The sequence below is a fragment of the Podarcis filfolensis genome (assembly GCF_964270895.1).
Source record: "Podarcis filfolensis genome assembly, chromosome: 1".
In the NCBI taxonomy this organism is placed as follows: domain Eukaryota; kingdom Metazoa; phylum Chordata; class Lepidosauria; order Squamata; family Lacertidae; genus Podarcis; species Podarcis filfolensis.
This window is the reverse complement of record NC_139604.1, coordinates 47,181,551-47,197,743: the sequence shown is the minus strand read 5'-3', so window position 1 is coordinate 47,197,743 and position 16,193 is coordinate 47,181,551. Positions and strand designations below refer to the sequence as shown.

Sequence of the window (16,193 nt, the reverse complement as noted above, 5' to 3'; positions counted from 1 at the left end):
ATCCTTATTGGGAGAACATTAGAACAATTAGGCTTGCCTATAAGCTCTCTTTGATACAGTGGTACCTCGGGTTAAGAACTTAATTTGTTCCAGAGGTCCGTTCTTAACCTGAAATGTTTCTTAACCTGAGGTACCACTTTAGCTAATGGGGCCTCCTGCTGCTGCTGTGCCGCCAACTGTGCAATTTCTGTTCTCATCCTGAAGCAAAGTTCTTAACCCGAGGTACTATTTCTGGGTTAGCGAACTCTGTAACCTGAAGCATCTGAAACCCAAGGTACCACTGTACATGGATTTGTTTTATGCTGATCAGAGTCAGGGGGTTACCAGACAGTTTAAGTTGTCACTGGAACACCTAGGGTCCTCAATCCTCCAGGTGTCAATCCTCCAATCCTCTTTTTCAGTGGTCTTTAATTACTCTTAAGAACATTGTTATATTTTGGTAAAACTGCTAAACATGTTGTTAACTCTGCATCTCCATAATGTATGTAACTTGAACCTTGTGACTTCATAGTCTCTGTATCTTTCTGTGCCATACATGAACTATGAAGATACAAAATACAACACACTACAGTATTGCAATTTATACAGAATATATTTAGTTTAAAATTTCAGCCAATAATTTAGAAGTTGGTTACTGGAAGGGTTTCACAAAGGAGTTCTGTTTGTATCTGTATAAACTAAAGCCCCTCTGAAGAATGGCTGCTTTCAGTTGCATTGTAGCTGGAGAAAGTCTGTAAACGCCAGCTGCATGGCAAGTAAAATGAGAATGATTGAGCATGCTTGCTTAACTGTAGTTTGCTTCCTACTTCACAGATTCTATTTTAAGATGCTAAATAATGAAATGGAAAGCAATGGACTCTTGAAGCCATTTGATTGTTTTAAAATTGATTTAAGTTGTACTGAAATAATGTAATATTCATCTCTTTGGGTGTATTTACATAAACATTGCCTATATAAAGAGCCTCATACTACAAAGCAGCTTCTAAAAATGTAAGGTGTCTCAAGGAAATTCCTGTTCATAGGTTACAGGGGTGGCCAACTCCCAAGAGACTGCGATCTACTCACAGAGTTAAAAACTGGCAGTGATCTACCCCTGTTTTTTGGGGTTCAGGTCAAAGTTGTTGAGCTCTTTTAGGGGAGCCAAAGTTGTTGTTAAGGGAAATGTGTGGTTTAAGTGAATGCAGAGTTAAGACATCATCTCAAAGGTGTCTTGCTTATCCTGAGTTCCTATAAACTGGATATGAGGGAAGGGTCTATACTATAGATATGCGGGGGCAACACAGAGGGTGCTTTACTCCAGTGGTTTGTTTCCCTGAGGTGGTTATACCATGCAATATAGCTAAATTTGGTGTAAAATGAGTTTGACAGTTTCTGGTCCATTCCGAAACACAGCCTACGGTAGCCCTATTCAGGCATTCTGAATTGGGCATAAGTCAGTGCATGAAGAGAGGAGAGCATGCAGTAGCTGCGCCCTACCAAACAATGTCCTTTTAGTCCTCCATGGGGTTGTTTTATTTTTTGACAGACCTTTACAGCTCTAGTTTGATATTTTAAACTAAAACGTATGTCCCTGTTTAGGAAAAATATCTTGGTGGTATCCATTGTAGTACAGTGGTACCTTGGGTTACATACCCTTCAGGTTCCATACGCTTCAGGTTACAGACTCCGCTAACCCAGAAATAGTACCTCGGGTTAAGAACTTTGCTTCAGGATGGGAACAGAAATCGTGTGGCGGCGGCACAGCGGGAGCAGGAGACCCCATTAGCTAAAGTGGTCTTCAGGTTAAGAACAGACCTCCAGAATGAATTAAGTACGTAACCAAAGGTACCACTGTAGTACCATTGGTGCAAGGGTTTCCATTTGTACAACAGAAATTCCCTACCCTCTCTCTGTGTGCCCTTCCCCATATCTGCTGCAGAGGGTTGGAGATAACCCAGAAGAGATTTGGGTCCACAAAAAGAGGAAGAAGAAGGTCCATTACACAGCCAGAAGTCCTTGAGCTGATGGTACTACTTCATTGGATCCCACCATTAACTGTAGTTGGTTGAAAACAAATGGCTGCTTCCAATCTCCACCTGGTAGATGAGCCAGAAGAAGAGAGAATGGGGAACACACAAACCTGAGACTAGTTCATGTGGCACTCTGGTTCGGTGTCATGTTGTGGCCAGTAAAATTGGGGATAGTTCATAAATGCTCCTTTGGTCTCTTCACTTAACAGTTGCAGGTTGTATGATGAGCTGTGTGTTGGAGTTGCTCAAATTTTACTTGCTTCATTCTGCCTTGGCTGCGGCAAAGAGAAGCAAACCACAGGGCTGAATTAGCATCACATGTCATGTGATCCATTACCTGTGACTTGTTTTTCTCCAAACAAACCAGAAACATAAACCAGGGCTTGTTGCTTCCCACTCATGGTTTGTTTGGGGGACAGGAATGCTGGTTTGCCTAGTGTGCCAAGCCTCATGACCTGTTTGCTGCAGTTGTAGGCAGGGCTACAGTTGAGCAGGGTGAGCAGGGTATCTAGCAATACTGCTCATTCATTGGAAGCCATAGCTTATGCCTGACTGTAGCTTACCAAGGTGTGCACTGTTAATACTGTAGAGCAAAAGCATTAATCAAAGGGCGTTGTGATAAATCTCTACACTGATTCTAAATTTTAAATACTTGATTTACATACCAAACACGTTTTCTGTTTCTTACCTTTTAGCTCATCAGTCTGCTTTGGTGGTGCTTGACAACAGTGCAGAAAAATGGCTGCTAACAAGGCAAAAAACCAGAGCTCTCTGGCCCTCCACAAAGTAATCATGGTTGGCAGCGGAGGTGTGGGCAAATCAGCACTTACACTTCAGTTTATGTACGATGAGGTAAGATTTGTGATCTTTGTGTACATTTTCAATTACAGTGGAGTGGACCATTATTGGATCTGCACTTTGCTTCCTTAATATGAAATAACTAAGCACAGACATAGATTGGTTCAGAAACACAGGAAAAAACCATTATTCTTCGAAACTGAAGTTTCTTCCTAAAAGAGCTATAACCCCATTAACTATAGCAGGGCCAGTAAAACAGCTGATTTTATATTGTTGAATTCTTGCATTTACAGCTTAGTTCAGAGATTAAGTTCCTCTTTCACAAAAACTTGGAGGTTCAAGTAGGCTGTTCTGCTCTTATCTGTCTGAAGCACTCCAGAGAATTTGTTGTGCTATATATAAATACTTTATGATAACAATAGTACATCAAATGTCACTTAGAGCTGTGTGTGTTCTGTGGTTCCATGCTTGTGCTGCAGAAGCACAGAATCTGACAATTGGGTTGGCACCTCAAGAAAACTTCTATCTATAGAAATGACCAGGGCATTGTTTGAACAGTGTGAAATCTCAGAAGCTGGGGTGGGAGCTTGCAGGGAATGATGTTGTCTTTTCTCATCACAAAAAGAAACATACCGTACATATTTTTAAAATGCTGTATCTCTTTTTGCTAAGAATCTCATATTCCAGCCCCACCCGTATAAACTCTTAATGTCTTACTGCACAACTCTAATTCCATAGTGAAGGAGGCATTTTTAGCCTTGTGTCCTGTGCTCTTCAGGGTCAAAACCGCAGCCTTAAAATAGCAGAACGAAAGAAAATACTTTGTATCCAAGAAGCATGATAAGATTCGATAGTTGGTTTCCAACATATTTTGCTAAGAGAACGTATAAATAGTATATTGTCTATCGCTTGAGACCTACATGTTGGTCACAGTTCATGTGGGTCCTCAGATGTTCATAGAATTGTAGAGTTGGAAGGGACCCTGAGGGGCATTTAGTCCAACCCCCTGCAATGCAGGAATCTCAACTAAAGTATGCTGGACTGCAGTTCTCATAATCCCCAGTCACCTTAGCCAGTAATCAGGGATGATGGGAATTGTAGTCCAAAAATATCAGGGCACCCAAGGTTGAAGAACACTAATATAAGGTGGCTTGTAAGGTAAACTATTTTGCTACATTGTTCCCAGAAGTCACTACTGATAATTTGATAACCCATCCATATTGGTCTTTGATGTGTAGTCTTCTTGGCATATGGGCTGAAGGAATCCTTATTGGCATATGGGCTGAAGTTGACAAAAATCAGGTATCAGAAGCTGAGTATGGGTACTCTACAGTTAATTACTCCTCTTATAACTCTTAGTTTGTTGAAGACTATGAACCTACGAAGGCTGATAGTTACAGAAAGAAAGTAGTTTTGGATGGTGAGGAAGTACAGATCGATATTTTGGATACAGCTGGACAAGAAGATTATGCAGCTATTCGAGACAATTACTTCCGTAGTGGAGAGGGTTTTCTCCTAGTTTTCTCCATAACTGAGCATGAATCCTTTACAGCAACAGCAGAGTTTAGGTAAGTAGTGATGTCTAGGAATTTTCTGTAGGCTTTGTGTGTGGTGCATATACTGTGTGCCAAAAAAGGAATATGGTCCAATGAACTGAATAATATGCCAAAGTGAACATCATTTTACAAGTGTAACTAATAGTGAAATTGAGGTGGTTACCTGGGTGGAATTCATTTGACCCAGGTAACACAGACGTTTCCTTACTTTTTGCCACTGAAGGGTAAGATAATCTTCTTTGCCCTGCCCTGCCTTGCCTCCCAGGGACAACATTTTAAGTGTTGTGCTTCACTTTCTTAATATTTTGTTCCTGCAGTTGGAACAGGAAAATATTGAGCACATCTGAAGGTATAAAGGCTATGGATGAACATTAGCAATATTTGTGTTAAGTATGTTTAGCTGTTTCTTGGGGTGAATGTTTGCAGCAGAATCTTAGTTTTGGAAGGGACCTCAGAGGTCATCCAGTCCAACCTTTGCCAATGCAGGAAACACACTATTACGGTATCCCTGTTTGTTTGCTATTGAGCCTTCTCTTAAAAATGTCTAATGAAGAAAATTACACCAACTTTCAAGGAAGTCTGTTCCACTGTTGGAACAGCTTGTACCATCAATAGGTTATTCCTAATGTTTAGTTTTATCCCTTTCATTTATCATTTGAACCCATTGGTTCATGCCCTACTGTCTGGAGCGAACAAAAGCAAATTTTCTTCATCTCTGTGTGGCAGCTCTTTGTATATTTGAAGATGTCTATTATAACCTCTTGCTAAACTTATCAAACTCCTTCAACTTTTCTAGGCCTTTGTCTCCAGGCCCACACTATCTCTGTCAACTTCCTTGAGACACATTCCTTTTGTAGTTTTAGTTGAGCAAAGAAATCTGTATTTATTTCAGAAATGCTCCCATCTTTCCTTGGCATGTGAAATAATAAATTGGTGTACATTTGCCATAGTTTTAGACCACTGGGAAATTGCTATGATAGCCACCTCAGTTGCTTGTGTTTAATATTTTTTACTAGGGAGCAGATCCTGCGTGTAAAAGCTGAAGAGGACAAGATACCTTTACTTGTGGTGGGAAATAAATCTGACTTGGAAGACCGTCGGCAAGTGCCTGTAGAAGCGGCTAGAAGTAAAGCAGACGAGTGGGGAGTGCAATATGTAGAGACATCAGCAAAAACCAGAGCAAATGTAGATAAGGTAAAGTACTAAGTTGGTTTTGGGACAGCAGCCTTCTAAATGTGGTTACTGACTTGCAGTTGTGGATAAATACAAAGCAAGAAACTTCTGCCTTTTGAGGACTCCTTTTATTGTGGAGAATTTGAGGGGAGTCGTGTTTAAGAACTATAGGGTTCTCATTCAGATAGCAAGGAAACTTGCTACTTTTATGTGAGTATACAGGATTCCTGTCTTGGCTGCTGGTTTTCCTCTTAAATTATGCTCCGACTACAAATTGTGTTATGTGGCTGGGTTAAATGAATATTAGTATGACCATGCTGAACACATCTTGTAGTATATTCATGGCATATAATGACTTGGCATGAGTTTAATTGAGAAGTACTGGTTTCCTTGCAACCTTGCTAAATGCCTTCCAAAGGTAGCCTTCTCAGTTGCTCTCGATCACCAAAACTTCTTTAAAAAGTGCATTGGGGGTTATTGCAATATAATCTGGGCTTCAGATCTCATTTCCGAAAATCTTGTCAGCAAATTCAGAAGCTCACTAAGATTGAATTCAAAGTTCTTCATCTTAAATATGTGTCATTAAGCTTCATGTTAGTATGCATAAAGACTAGGTCTCCATTTAAACTTTTCGTGTGTCCATAGGAAAATGTTCCTATAGAATTCTTCTAGATTCCACCATAATCCATGTATTCTGCACTAAATTTGGATCTTTATGCAAAAGTAATTAAAAAGAGTGTTGATTTACTAGTCCTTAAAACATTTCATTATGAACAAAATGTAATATTCTGTAGATACCTGTTGTATCTATTTCATTGTGTTCTTGTGTTTAGATTTTAAATCTATCTAAAACAACGGTAAAAAGGTCTATTCCTGTGGTAATTTTAACTTTTCTTATAAAGCAAACAACATATTGTATAATATTATTATTGGCCGAATCCCTATATGCTAAAAAAAATTCTGTTATTAATTTTAGGTATTCTTTGATCTAATGAGAGAGATTAGAGCCAAGAAGATGTCGGAAAACAAAGACAAGAATGGCAAGAAGAGCAGCAAGAACAAGAAGAGCTTTAAAGAAAGATGCTGCTTATTGTGATCTTTAGGAACTGTACATACAGGCTGCGGAATTAACAAGACATTTACCACTAAGGGTAGAGGACTGGATGAATGAGAAGACATCTTGATCCAATAAGCTTTTCCACTCACATAATAGCCTTTTTGAAAGTGCAAAACTTGGTTTGAAAAATTATGAAGCTCAACAAATCCATGTATACTGAAAGGGACAATTCTTGAAAGCAACTGTCCATGCTAAAAATATTGCCAGTAAATCTTTCTATCAGCAGTATGATCACTCTGAATTTCTCTCCTGTTGTTGCTCCCAATGTTGGCACTCCCTCTACGGACTCCTCCTCAGTCTTATGCAGTGGCTAGTTCTGATTGAAGTTCAACCAAAGTTACCTGCCTCTCCTATGTGACTTCCGTTTTGGTGCTCCTAATAAAGGCATAAGCCTTTAGCCATTCTTTTAAAAGGGAAAGTTAAGACATACTGAGATCTCTCTGGTCTCTGAAATTTGCACACAACTGTATTAAAGTAGGTTATGATGCTACTATTTTGCCAACATATTGGATGGACGCTATAAGGACTTAGTCATTCAGAAACAAAGACTCAGTAGTGAGTTGGTCTTTTTGAGTCATCGCTGCAGTATTCCTGAATTGAGCCTATAATTTCAGAGCATTAGTGGTTATTTTCTGGCACGCTGTATTTCCAATTTATTTCCTCCTTCATTCCAACAGCTTATTCGGGGTAAATGGACAAGGCAACTTTCTAATATTGAGAAATTCAAGTAATTCCATCCTGTCTGCCAAATACTAGACTTGCTCCCCCCTCCCCCCCAAAAAACTTGAACATTCTATTTGTGGTGTTGCAGTGAGTTTGTAAACATGTATTGAAGCTGTAGAAATTGGTGCATTTTTACTCTTTCAGTGTTTAACAAGGAAATTCGTTTCTTTTTTAAAAAAAAAAATTGTGAGGGCGGCCCACACTGAAATCTAGTGAGTTTCCATTCAGTCTCATTTAAAGTCTGAGAGGACCATCCATGAGTAACTAACTCTGCACACACTCAATTGAAATTAATTGTAATTATGCAAATCTAAGGCCCTTGTGCAGCAGAGTCCTGGGGATTGTGCCATACAGAAGCACTTTGCTATTTAACTATGCTGGGTTTTCCTTCCCTGTCTGTAATGAGTTATTGCTGTATTTGTAATTTCAAGAGTTGCATTTGAACACTCAGTACTGTTTTGCTAAGAGCAGGAGTGTGTGGGATTAAAGCAAGTGAAATGAGTGACCTTTTCACATCCTTACACTTGCCCCTTTAAAGTGACATCTGAGCTAATTATATGAAGTTGCCAAAAAGCCTGACCCTTATTGTTGTTACACAGGTTGTATTAATTCTGCTGCTGCTGCAAAACTTTTTATATAGTTACTCAATAAATCATGGGGAGAAGTCTGTATTATAAAGGCAGCTAAATATACGCACTAAAAGCTTTTTTTCTGATTTTGTCACTACTTCATTGTTAATGTTGTGGATGGAAAAGCATGTGAAGGTGAGCAGATGAGCTTTTGAAATTATTTTTTTGCAGGCACAATAGGTGAACAACTTGGGTGTGATCACACAGGTGATCATTATTTTATCTGATTACAAAATAAGTTCAGAATCCACCTGGGAAGAAAGCTGTGCATGGGTACTCTGATATAGCAGCAGCTTTGCGACATCAGCTGCTGCTTATAAATCTGAGAAGAGGGGGCAGCAGTCTGGAAACTGCAACTAAGAGTAAGTGTGTCTGGATGTTTACAAAACTCATTGTTTCTCTTGCATAAGGGCAGAGTTTAGTTACCAAATAGGACTATCTCGATTTAAAGCTGCATACATTTGCATGCAAATGAAACAGTACTAAAGTGATAAATGAACGTGTGGCAATATGCACCCTCTTTAGTTGCATTCTTCCTATGCTTGAGATAAGGTTTTTAAGCTACTGGTATCTCTAGATGTTTCTTTTTCTGCGTAATGGCAAAACCTGTTCAACCTAGCCTCTGTACAGTTGCTGAAAACTGCGTTTTGACTGCTGGTGTCATCAGGGTTAAGTCCTGCTCATGCAGCAAGTCTGATTTGCCAGCATGTCATAGCTTCACCTCTCTGTGCCTCATCGAAGTACCATTTCTCTCTCACTCTTGCAGCAAGAAGGCCAAGTGCTGCCAGAACAGTTGAATGATTCCAGATCAGGAGTGTTGATTGAGAAGACAGAAACCTGTTCCCCCACCATCACCACAGTTGGTTTAGAAATTGTTGATTGGGGAGATCTAGGAGCATATCTAGAACTTGAGGGAGAAATCCCCATTCCAGCTTACCTGTAGGGAAGGACAGCTTTTTCACCCAACAGATCCTATTTCTTGGGCAGCTTCTGTTTCTCAAAGTGGGAATGAGTTAACACATCCCTAGGTTTCATCAGCTCTGATTGTTCCCTGCCTGAAATCAATTACGTTTCCTCAGTCTTATGTAAGGACTCTCCAGGGTTGTTTACCAGGTCCTGTTCTACAATCCAGTGTTGACTGACCACCTGTGCAGAGAAACAGCCAATTTCCAATAATTGATGGGAAAATTATAACTCAACCATGTTCCCTAGTGTTAGTGAAATCTTTTTTTTCTTTTCAATCCACCCAAGTTTTTGGAAAGAAACAGGACGTTGACTGTGCAATGAGTCTTGGATGTGAGACTTCTGGTTACAGCTTTGTTTTTAATCTCTCATAAAATCACCAGCAGCTAGTAACTTTCATTAATTAGCTGTGACATATCCATCTGGATTTACAGCCACTCTTTCACCAAATAAAAGCGATAGAATAGTAAGACTATTTTTTTAATGGTTAGTATTTCCTTAAATCAGAATTACAGGAGGGCTATATAGTTAACATTGCTGTGGTTTAGGAGGAATATGGCCCTTAAATTGAAAAATTGACTGCTCTCATTGCAGAAATGGCAATAAGAGGGAAAGCAATGGCATGATAATGTGCTTGGGTCACATTGCTTCTTCATGTTATTGGGGAAAAGGTTTCTTAATATAAGGAAAATAACTACAATAATAAGTTTAAAACCAATATTGAAACAATTACAGATGCTTTTTTGGAAGAGATAAGAAACAATGTTACAAAACAAATTGTCAAGGCAGATCAAATCAACAACAATGAAAATATCAAGCAAGACCAATAAGGCACAGTAACCCATCAGTGTCAATAAAGGGCAAATGGTTCTGATATTGCTGAGGATTTGTCTCTTCCTTCCAGCATCCCATTAATCAGGAATGAAAGCCAAGCACTAAGTAAAGATTCTTATCTAGAGATGGACCTTTTGATCTCTCAATTGTTAGGTTAGTTCAAGGTGGTCCCACATGCATCCCAAGGGCCACACGCAGCCCTTGGGGTCTTTTTTTGGTGGCCCTCAGCAACATTTGCACTCTCCCCAGCCCTTTCACTGCCTTTCCAAAGCCAAGTAAGCAAAGTGCTGGGCTTGGGGAAGTAGGTGTGAGGGCTCTGACAGGATCCTGCCTCCTTCCCAATCCCTTGTTAGCACTTTTTCCAGCCAGAGCCTTGTGCCTTCTCTTCCCAAAGCCCAGCGCCAAGGTTTCCTTTTCTTAAAGGCCAGTCATCTAATAGCTTCATTTTGCTAATGTATGCACACTAAGCAATGTTGTGCATCACTGAATCTGCCATGTTTCCGTATTGTGCAGTTGCACCCACATACACATCTGTATGTGCGCATTTTGGATGTAACATCTGTCAGACACATCTAACCCAAAGGGTGGCTTCCAGCTGATGAGCAGAAAGACACCAAATGACTTGTGTTTTTGCACTGTCTGGGCAGAGGAGCTTGTATGTAATATTTACTAGTGACCAAGGCTGCTAATCCAGTGTGTGTGCGTGTGCGTGTGTGCGCGCGCGCACGCACGTGCCTATGTGTAAAGCAACCACCAAAGTATCAATAAAATTTGCATAAATGGGAAAGTGTAAATCACTTGCTATACAAAGGAACCAATTTCTCTATGCAGTACTGAAAGTCCTTTATAGTCCCAGTCAGGCCACACATCTCCAGGAACTGGCCTCCTGGGTTTTAGCTGTTCCTTTTAAAAAGGCCAAGCACCAGGTATTTATTTGCATAGACCACACACATCAATCTGATTTTGGTATTTTATTTTTTCCTCATCATCCTCTAATTCATGTACTGCCTTGCCTAATGAAAGAGTTCAAGAGAACTCTAAAGCTTGCCCTACTTCTGTGACATTTTGGTTGGTTCCAATAAAGCTTTGCCCAATTGGATTTTGGAGGCTTTTAAAATTATGTACCAACAAAGCTCCTTTTTGATTCTTTAAATATAAAACATTGCATGTTCTTCAGTATGAACATAGGCCATTTTGGAACTTTACAGTTTTGGGACCTATTCCAAGCCCTTGCTTTGCTGCAGAAGTGAAGGCAGGACTCATCTGTTTGCCCCTCCAAAGTGCTTCCAAACCTCTCCCTACATTCCTTGTCTTGGAGCTAAATCTACTTTAATATCCACACCCTTTAAATGCTATTTGAACATCACTCTGGTGCCACATCAATGGTGCTTGCAACTATCAGTGCGAAGCCTTTTTGGCTTTTCCTCCCTGTTTCATGGCTTCATAGATGAACATTTCTATTGCTAGACCTTATGCTTACAGAGATTACTTTGAAAAGTCATCAAAGATGCATGATAAGCTGATTTTTCTGAATATGCCCTTAAATGTGTACAAGCTGGCCAAATGCATGTTGCTTACCATGACTGCAGTGTAAGAATAACACTGGGGCCTAATTTGATTAGTAAAATGTATGGCATCTGGTGGGCGGGGCTTTTGTGCTGTGCTCTGGAATCAGCCCCTCCCTTCGGGTGTTCAGTTAAATTCAGTCATTCTTGCCTCATGATGTTGTTTTTCGTTTCTCTCAGTATGTAATTGCATTACAGTTTTCTGTATTGTTGAAGCTTTGTTTGACATATACGTAAGATGCTTACTTTGCTGAAAGAAAAGAAACTCTGCTGAAGAATGGTGGAATATCCTAAACTGGGTGAGTGAGGAGATATTCCCAGTCTGACAGAAGGATTGCTTTCTTTAATCACCCCCACCCTCCACAACACACAGAAGACCCTAGCTCTGCATCTTAGTCAAGATCTGTCTAGCGATTAGTTTTAGGATAAGGATAAAAAATAAGCTGTGTGAGGATCCTATTGTGAGAGGTGGAAAGCAATTGTTTTCAATATCTGAAATACAACTTAGTTGTGCATGGATAAAATCTCCTACAGAACATGTCTCTCAGAAATCCTGAATAGGTGGGTTTTTCAGCAGGTCCATCAAGCTATGTGCTGAGTAGTATGCCTATTACATAGGCTGCAGTGGCTGATAAATGTAGACATAGACCAGTTCCATTTAATGGTTTGAATGAATCTCCCTGGTAATTAAAGTCTGCTTGCTTGGGGTGTGATTAAAAAGCCTGTGCCCCGTGGGGTTTTTCAAACATTTTCAGGTGTTGTCATTAGACCCAGACATATTTATTCATTTAAAGGAATGTGGAGTTACTATTGTTGCATATCACAAGGACCCTGTAGGATGATGGTGAGTGGTTCCCAAAAATTGCACATGAGGAGTTTTTGGTTTTTTAAAGCCCTGCAGTAGAGCTGAAAGATCTGAGCACAATGTTTGACATTGTTTCATGTCGCTGATGCGATCCCAGCTGCATTGAAGAGTCTTTGGAAAAGCAAAATAAAGTACTCTGTGTTGTTAGTCATTTACGTATAAATGGAACTGACGCACGGGAGAAGGAGTTGTGCACTCTATCAAAGATCTTCAGCCATGTCCAAAATCTTGGATGTGTATAATAAGCACTTTAGGTGGAACAAATTAATGAGATACCCATTAATTGTTGGGAATGTGCTTGGAAATATGATGGACATGGACACACACACACACACACACACACACACACACACACTGAAATGATGAGCAGAATCTATCACTGCCTCCTATCCCCTATCAGCCACCACACTGTTTGCCTATAGCCCTGAACGGTGTGTGTTTATTTTGCTTGTGCTATCACATTTCTGACTTCTGTATGTCTGCATTCATATTGACCTTTTCATTTCAGCGGAGGCTCAGTGTGGCTCAGTGGTAAAGCACCTGATTTTCATGCAGAATATCCCCTGTTCAATCTCTGGCATTTCCAAGCAGGGCTTGGAGAGTACCTAGTCCGAGAGTACCCTGGAGAGTGGCTGCAAGTCAGTGTAGACAGTATTGAGCTGACCCAGTATAAAGTAGCTTCCTATGTTCCATATCTTACATATGGAAATTATTGCCTCTTGCATACAGGTTCCTTTCAAGCATAGTTGTTTAACTGGGCACTCATCAGCGTGGAATGGCGATCTGTAAATACAAGACATAAATCATTGTTTCTCTGTTTCTGCCTCCAGAGCATCTCAGCATATTAATTAGCAATCATGTTTTAACTGTTATAATTAATTATATTATGCTGTTGCTTTCACTAATCCTCGGGGGAGCAGGACACATAGCTGCCTAAGTGCTACAAAAATGGGGGGAAGCCAAGGCAAATATGAATAGGGGGTTTTATCTGAAGTGGGGCCAGTTGTTCACTATGCAGGCTTTTGAGAAAGCAGCTGCTTATCTGGGGCAAACTACGTGTGATGCTATCTGCTTTACAAAGTGCAGCTGCAGAGGCTGTAAACTAAAGCAAAAGATGTGCGGCGGGGGAGGGGATTCCTAACCTTTCCCGCTTTTTGCTTTTGTTCCTCTAAAGTCTTACATTAAGAAAAACAAAACAAAACATGTATCTTTCCCCCTTCTCAGTGCTCTTTGCCCATAAGGGTAAATCTTCCTCTTTCTGCAGAGCAATTTCATGAGCCAAAAGGGTTAAGAACCCGCATCCTGGTCTTGCACATTGGTTTGCAGTCTCTGTGCCTGAATAATTGTGTAGTTGGCTGTATGTACTGATAATCTTGCAAATGGCTGTGATAAGAGTCAATGGATTGGTACAAAATTTGAGAGATCCCATTTGAGGGTACGTGAGTGTATTTACATGTGTGACTGTAGTTGAAATACTTTGTCCTCAACACTGCTTGTAACTGGGCTGATAGGTCAATTAAAAGAAGTTAGGACCACTAATCTCCAGCAGGAAACTTGGTGCATGTTTAGATTCTAACTAAATGAGCAGTGCTTTCAAAAGAACCACTCCATTGCTTTCTGTTCATGTCTTTGGAAGCTAGATGGCAGAATGGTCACATGGGTAATGGTAGTTTAACCACAATGTATTTTCACTGAGCAACTGAATCATCTTGTAGAAACTCCTTCAGGGTTTTGGTTATAGATATGGGACAAAACATATTTGAAAAATATCTCCATTCCCTGAAAGCCCTGATGAGATGGACCTTGCATATTTCGTCTAGTCATTTGTTTTGTTCTTAGTTCCCAACATTCATTGTCTCTTACTTTATTCTAGGTGTTTTGCATTCCATGGCCTTGAACCCTAAGATAAGTTAGCTTAAGGTAGTTCATGGAAGGAAACGCTCTCATAGCTTTTTTCTCCCTGCAGTCTCTGGCACCCCATTCTACATTGTTCAGGGATGCTTCTTTAGAAGTTCTTTAGAGAACCTGAATGGCTGCAGGAGGTTGCAGGAGAATATTGATGCAATATTCAACACCATTCACAGCGCCACAAGCAGCCTCACTTCTCTGAGCATTTCCAGATGACCTGTTTGTTGAGCATTCATCCTTATTTGACAATGTTGGCTCTTTAACACATTCTGATATTTTGTGTAGAGGTTAGATGACGGGTGTTTTCAGACATGGAGTTAATTGCATTGCTTCCCCAGATTATAATGCTAGTGCTTCTGTCCTGTTTTCTAATGTTCCTTTCACAGTGCAGTACCTGTTGCATTATGAAACTGTGGCTTTTGACCACCGTGTCACATTAAGATTCATTCACACTAGTGGATGTGGTGTGGCGCAACAGTGTACATCATTGGACATTTTGCCACTTTTATGTGCACACATGCTTCTGTTCCCCCATGTTTCTATTGCAGATGTTAATATTGCACAGCATGAAGTGACTGGATGCATAAGAACCGACTCCTTTTGGATATAAAGCATTGTCCAGACCTATAAAAAATATTCCGATTTTACTTGCAGAGCTTTCTATTAAAATGTAACAGAAACATCAAAGATACATTCAAAACATCCATGCAGTGCTTCTGCTGTCTAACACAGGCTCAGTATCTTAGAAATAAAAGATAATTCCAAAAATCTAAACTGTGTCTCTCTGTCGGAACCTGCATTCCAGCCTCCATTGGCCTTAGGCTATGCAGCTGTTGGAGAACCATTTACTTTACTTTGTTCCCTGTGGCGCTCAAAGAAAGACTAACAGCCACCACCCTTTCAACATGGCCATTTTGCAACTCAATACCTTTGTCACTTGATCTAAGGTTACAACACCAACATGTTAGCTAGCAGGAAACAACAACGGTTATTTATCAACTAGTTAAAGCTCAGAGACGGCTCTTTTCGGAAGTCCCCATGTCACCTCTCTGTCATCTATAATTGTTCAACTTGAATTTGCCCACATGTGATTAACATCCCCCTTACAAAAAATAACAGCGGTCTGAAAGTGCCCTTTGAAAGTGAATGCAAATATAAATGAAAGGTGGGACAAAGAGAGGGGGATGAGAGAATTTAAACTTTCTCAGCTGATGGGCAAGGCGTGTCTTCCATGCAGCTTGACAACAAGGATGAAGTGATCTCCCTGCCAGTCTGCAGGCAGCGCACAGCTAGTATCAGCATAGTTTTCAGAATGCTGAAAGAATCATCAGGCTAGAGTTAGCTACGCTTGGCTGAGATTTTATTGTTCTCTAGTGACCCCCTGTGGATAAATCATATGCCTGATGTAATCCTTGAGACACAGCACCAAAAAGGGTGCATTCTTACCACATGTGATGAATAATACTGAACATGATATACGGAAAGGTTATTATAACCTTAAGAGTTTGAAAACAGGTGGTAGTTCTGTAACAATCACTTGGTTTTTTGTGTAATCTCAGTTTTAACCTTACCTCCCCCCCTGCCCACCTTTCATTTTTATTTCGTCACAATTTCTGCATATGAAACACTTGGTTTTGCAAATGAAATTGTTGTCAAAGGCTGACCAGATGTACATGTTTGACTCTGCATTATAGAAAATGAGAAGCTGCTAAACTTAATAGGAGTCTGCAGTCTTACTATTTTACACCTGGTGCCTCCTCAAAGTGGATGGGATTCACCTAACAAACCCCGTCAACAGAAGAAGAAGAAGAAGAGTTTGGATTTGATATCCCGCTTTATCACTACACAAAGGAGTCTCAAAGCGGCTAACATTCTCCTTTCCCTTCCTCCCCCACAACAAACACTCTGTGAGGTGAGTGAGGCTGAGAGACTTCAGAGAAGTGTGACTGGCCCAAGGTCACCCAGCAGCTGCATGTGGAGGAGCGGACACACGAACCCGGTTCACCAGATTACGAGTCTACCACTCTTAACCACTACACCACACTGGCCCCCA

The 16,193-nt window shown here is 40.4% G+C and overlaps 1 protein-coding gene across 6 annotated transcripts in view; it reads left to right on the top strand.

The window, feature by feature from the left end:
* RALB (RAS like proto-oncogene B) overlaps nucleotides 1–8,083 on the top strand; it is a 30,113-nt gene extending 22,030 nt beyond the window's left edge. For all 6 annotated transcript variants that reach the window (XM_083586057.1, XM_083586059.1, XM_083586058.1 and 3 more), the window contains 4 exons: nucleotides 2,705–2,861; nucleotides 4,167–4,375; nucleotides 5,380–5,557; nucleotides 6,513–8,083. In XM_083586057.1, the coding sequence (XP_083442183.1) occupies nucleotides 2,748–2,861; nucleotides 4,167–4,375; nucleotides 5,380–5,557; nucleotides 6,513–6,632 (621 nt within the window). In that variant the 5' untranslated portion in view covers nucleotides 2,705–2,747 and the 3' untranslated portion in view covers nucleotides 6,633–8,083. The remainder of the gene's footprint in view (nucleotides 1–2,704; nucleotides 2,862–4,166; nucleotides 4,376–5,379; nucleotides 5,558–6,512) is intronic.
* The last annotated feature ends 8,110 nt before the right edge of the window (nucleotides 8,084–16,193 follow it).